Genomic DNA, 5222 nt, shown 5'->3' with positions numbered 1-5222 from the left:
TACATGTTCATTTGCATGAAAACTTCGTGGCGGCAACATTATTGATATTTTAATATAAAAGCAAATATTGAACTGTTTTCTGTTAAAATATTTGTTATTATGTAATTGGATGTAAAATAGCCTATTTTCTAAGCTTTTTAAGTGATTAAATCCGGCAAAAATACGTTTTAGAAGCTATCTCACAGATGCTTATATCAAGATGTAAAAAGCCCACAAAAATGTTGCCACTGACATAATTTATATCTAGCGACCAACATGACAGCTGGACAGCAATAAATTTTATCCTATGGTGACGGCCAGTAAGTTTGTTTACTGGATATACTGAGTTGTGTAGGGCTCAGTATATCCAGTAAAAAAACTGTGGTGAAGTCCTTTATGGGGATAAAGTTTCCAGAGGTAAAATTTTAGGTATCACACAATTTCTTCCACGCATGGTTGCCTTTCAGCGCTCATGAAAGAAACTTTAGAAATACTTGAAAAAAAGTTCATGTAGTGTCAAGACAAACCGCACTGGTTAATTATAAATCCAAGACTGACTTTTATTGAAGTAATCCAAATGTATGTAAGCTAATACATGCCTTACAATGTTGTAAATAGAAGTATGTATATGTACATGTGTATGAGATATTAATATGCGAGGGTGTGCGTGATTATAAGAGAGGTATGTACATGACATCCCTCTTTTTTTTCAAAATTCTAATTAGTTCAAAATTTACATTCAATATTCAAGTAAGTAAAGAAATAAATGAATAAAATTGTTATGGTTTTCTTCTCCTGAGTAGCGACATCGTCAGGCTCCATATCGTTCAACTGGTCGAATTATCCGTCCATACCTAGATTTGACAACGGGTTCAATTTCGTGCTGTGGTGAGCTGTTAGTGCCTTTGAGGCGTACGCAACTGGCTGATCATCTTGCAGTAATACTGCGCCTACACTTGCGTTGCTTGAATCTACCTGCAATTTGACGTCGATGTTTGGGCCGTAAAACCGTAACACTGGCGCGCTGGAAAACACCGATTTCAGCCGTTTAAATGCAGCTTTTTGAGGTTCTGCCCAAATCCATGCGGAGTCTTTTTTAAGTAAAATACGCAAAGGTTGCGTTATTTCGGAAAAATTTTTTATAAACTTACTTAGATAAGTAGCCATGCCCAAAAGACGTTGTAGCTCGGTTTTATTTTTGGGTTGATTCAAATTGCGGATGGCTGTTATCTTATCCGGATCCGCACACAGCCCGTTTTCGGTTAAGACATGACCTAAGAACTTAATTCGATTAGTAGCAAAAACACACTTTTCTTTGTTGAGCTTAAGACCACAACTCTTTAGCTTTTGCATTACTGTTTGTGTAATTTCGTGTAATTTTTCTTTAGTTTTCGCAAATATTAGAACGTCGTCCATGGATACTTCAACATTTTCAACTCCTTCTAGAAGGTCAGACATAATTTTTTGGTATACCTCTGGTGCCGATGCCAATCCAAACGGCAATCTTTTATAAGAATATCTACCCCAAGGTGTAGCCATTGTTAAAATTTTGGATGTTCGAGGAGACACTTTCATTTGCCAAAATCCGCGTTTACAATCCAAAAGAGTAAACCACTTCGAGCCTTTAACTCTCGCTACTATCTCCTCAACTGTCTTTAGTGGGTAGTATCTTCGAATGAGATTCTTGTTTATATCTGAAGGATCAATGCAAATTCGTATTTTGTTTTTCTGTCTTATAACTACCATGGGGGAAGCCGCTGGCGTGACTTCATTAGTTTTTTTTCTAAAACGTTCATGCTTACCATTTTATCAATTTCCTTCTTTACTTCGTCCCGTATACTATGAGGCACTTTCCTTGCAGCATATGTCTCGAAGCGGGGATTTGGAATCAAATCTATATCATACTCATAGTTCCTCACGCATCCAAGCCCACTGAAGATTTCATCGTCCGACTTTAGTTCGGTTACTCGCAAAATTAGGCCGCTTCGTTCACAATCCTCTTTTCCTAGTAAAGGCGAAACTGCACCGTCAACAATTTTGAAGTTAATTGTTAAATTTTTGTCGCGGACTTGGCACTTCGCGTTAATTTCGCCACATACACTCACTTTGCTGTTGTTAAAAGCTACCAATTTTTTCGTTGTAGCCGGTAAAATTTTAATTTTCATTTTATTGCAAATCGACTTCAGTAAGACGTTACACTGAGCTCCAGAATCGAGCTTCACCTTAATTGTTCTATTTTCAACAATAATTTGCTCACACCAGCTGCGGCTAGTGTCGAAGTTTGTATTAACTGTGTTGACGAACAATTCGTCTTCACTTATATTTTCTTCGCTTTCTACTCGTTCTGGCGTCGCTTCTTTAGTAAGCTCAAATACTCGTTGTTTTCTGCTTAAACACATTTTTGCGAAGTGCCCTCTGCGGTGACATTGATTGCAACTTTTGTTGTAGGCCGGACAACGGTTTTCCTCATGCAGATACCCACAAAACCTACACTCGCGCTCTTTTTGCTTTAGTTTTGCTTTTGGAGTTGAGTAGGACGAGTGCGCATACTGTGCATTTCTCTGTTTTACTTTTTTTAGAACATTAACCTCCGTGTCTTCTTTGTGAAGCTCTTTTAGTTGTTGCGTTGCTGCTTCGCTAGCTCGACAAGTCTTAATTGCCTTTTCCAAGGTTATCTCTTCGACAGATAGCAGCTTCTCTCGAACGGCGTCACTTTGAACGCCGCAAACAATTTTGTCTCGCAGTAAAGCGTCCGTTAGCTCACCAAATTCACATTTTCTGCTTTGGTTCTTTATTCTCGTTAGAAACTCGTCGAACGGTTCCCCAGATTTCTGTGTCATGATGTTAAATGAGTATCTCTCAAAAGTAACGTTTACTTTAGGTGCAAAATATTCATCAAACTTTTTTATAATTGTTGAGACACTCTTTTTTTCCACATCGCTTAGTGAAAACGAATTATAAATATTAAGTGCCTCCGGCCCTATTGCCGTCATAAACGTGGCCACTTGAATCTCCGCTGGTTTTTTCTCCAGTTCTGCAGCCACTGAAAACCATGTGTACTGCTGATGCCACTGACTCCATGCCTGTGCTGCGTTGTCAGTATCCACTGCCAGCGGTTTAGGTGGTTTTACGTACGCCGCGTTCATTCCGTCTGAAGGTGTATATTTTCCTGCTCCGACGCGTTGGGCATCTAATCTGACACCATGTAGTGTCAAGACAAACCGCACTGGTTGATTATAAATCCAATACTGACTTTTATTGAAGTAATCCAAATGTATGTAAGCTAATACATGCCTTACAATGTTGTAAATAGAAGTATGTATATGTACATGTGTATGAGATATTAATATGCGAGTGTGTGCGTGATTATAAGAGAGGTATGTACATGACATATAGTACATTAATTTTTGACAGAAATACCATATAATGTATGTACTCTGGTTAGTAATATCAAAAAATGTATTAGAACCACCGTTTAATGTTATATTTAATACAGGCTGCATTTCTTTATTCATTCTGAATGTTTGGAATAAACTTTTTTGTTTACTTATTCTTTAGAACGTTCCTGATGATATGTTAACGTATATTTCAAACGCATTCTGTTTATTCCGGCTGTGAAATGGGATTATCCGGAATGTATAAAGAAACGCAGCCACAAAATAATATTACTGCCCCGAACGCTCTTCGCCTTGCCACTGAATAAATAGCTGCACATCACCCTAACTGCCGAAAAAGCGTTGCTGGCAACACTAGTGCTTTATGGGGACCAAATTTGGTGGAAAAAAACAGCTAACTGCCCGACTCCACAAGATAAAGTTTATATCTTGAGACCGCTCATTGCTCTTCAAGAGCAATATATATCAGAGCTTATATCTTGCCATCTATTGCCGGCAATATGGTAGTTTGACAGCTACATGTTCATTTGCATGAAAACTTCGTGGCGGCAACATTATTGATATTTTAATATAAAAGCAAATATTGAACTGTTTTCTGTTAAAATATTTGTTATTATGTAACTGGATGTAAAATAGCCTGTTTTCTAAGCTTTTTAAGTGATTAAATCCGGCAAAAATACGTTTTAGAAGCTATCTAACAGATGCTTATATCAAGATATAAAAAGCCCACACAAATATTGCCATTGATATAATTTATATCTAGCGACCAAAATGACAGCTGGACAAAAATAAATTTTATCCTATCGAGACGGCCAGTAAGTTTGTTTACTGGATATACTGAGTTGTGTAGTGCTCAGTATATCCAGTAAAAAAACTGTGGTGAAGTCCTTTAAGGCCACAATGCAGCTCTCAAGAAAAGCAAAAACTCCATATAAAATGACGTACAAGAAATGGCTAAGAAATTTTCTTGAGTCAAATTTCCTTACGGCAGTACGCAGTTCTTAAGAAATTTACTACGCTTTCTACTACGGTTTTCTAAAGTTTTGTGTGAAAAAAGAGCACAAGGCAACCCAGGTTTGCAACAGAAATATATGCCCGTTCCATTATTTCTTGAGGAAAGAGTGAGGCAACAGCTGTGAGGTATCAAAAATGTCAAAATTCCTTGGACACACACACGAAATAATGGCAATTTTTTCTTGACCGTTTTCTTGAGAGCTTCATACAGGGCTTTATGGGGATAAAGTTTCCAGAGGTGAAATTTTAGGTAGCACACAATTTCTTACACGCATGGTTGCTTTTCAGCGCTCATGAAAGAAACTTAAGAAATACTTGAAAAAAAGTTTATATAGTACATTAATTTTTGACAGAAATACCATATAATGTATGTACTCTGGTTAGTAGTATCAAAAAATGTATTAGAAACACCGTTTAATGTTATATTTAATAAAAAATAATATTACTGCCCCGAACGCTCTGCGCCTTGACACTGAATAATAGATTTACTTAAAATTGCATCCCTGGTCCTTGTTCTTTCTGTATCGCATCGTGGTGAATTCAAATTTCTCAGAACTTTGACAACAGAGCAAAACAAAGCGAGTATATTATTTGCTAATTTTTGCGATTTCTATTGTTTTATGTAAATTTATCTCTTTTTAGGATATGTTGAGCCAACAAAGAAGGCGCAGTTGGAAAATGGAGTAATTAGTAATGAAGTAGCAGGCATATTTGGAAAATTATGCCGATAAGCAGGATGGAATTTGGGAAAGTAACTGCCTGGTTGCAGCATATCTATGCATTAAAAAGTATTTAATTAAATTGTTGGAACAAATGCAGTTGGGCTCCAAATCT

At 37.0% G+C, this 5222-nt stretch overlaps 1 protein-coding gene and 1 long non-coding RNA gene across 4 annotated transcripts in view; one reads left to right on the top strand and one right to left on the bottom strand.

Annotated features, from left to right (window-relative positions):
* Positions 1-1601: 1601 nt before the first annotated feature.
* On the bottom strand, positions 1602-3125 carry LOC108377419 (uncharacterized). The gene is made up of 2 exons (XM_017633688.1): positions 1782-3125; positions 1602-1648 (listed from the first exon to the last, which is right to left on the bottom strand). The coding sequence occupies exons 1-2, from the start codon at positions 3123-3125 to the stop codon at positions 1625-1627; spliced, it is 1368 nt and encodes a 455-aa protein (XP_017489177.1). The 3' UTR covers positions 1602-1624.
* A 1801-nt stretch (positions 3126-4926) lies between these two features.
* Positions 4927-5222, top strand: part of LOC108377421 (uncharacterized) — a 3605-nt gene continuing 3309 nt past the window's right edge. For all 3 annotated transcript variants that reach the window (XR_001849326.1, XR_001849324.1, XR_001849325.1), the window contains exons 1-2: positions 4927-4970; positions 5031-5139. This is a non-coding gene — a long non-coding RNA (uncharacterized LOC108377421). The remainder of the gene's footprint in view (positions 4971-5030; positions 5140-5222) is intronic.

The sequence above is a fragment of the Rhagoletis zephyria genome, unplaced genomic scaffold (genome assembly GCF_001687245.7).
Source record: "Rhagoletis zephyria isolate East Lansing unplaced genomic scaffold, Rhagoletis_zephyria_1.1 Rzeph_scaffold_12060, whole genome shotgun sequence".
Taxonomy (NCBI): domain Eukaryota; kingdom Metazoa; phylum Arthropoda; class Insecta; order Diptera; family Tephritidae; genus Rhagoletis; species Rhagoletis zephyria.
This window is presented reverse-complemented; position numbering and strand designations above follow the sequence as displayed.

Excerpts from the sequence above, each read along its gene's own strand:
- LOC108377419 (XM_017633688.1), bottom strand. The coding sequence starts at position 3,125 with ATGAACGCGGCGTACGTAAAACCACCTAAACCGCTGGCAGTGGATACT. Across the intron at positions 1,649-1,781 it reads AGAAGGAAATTGATAAAATG|ATACTACCCACTAAAGACAG; the intron begins GTAAGCATGAAC and ends TCTCATTCGAAG.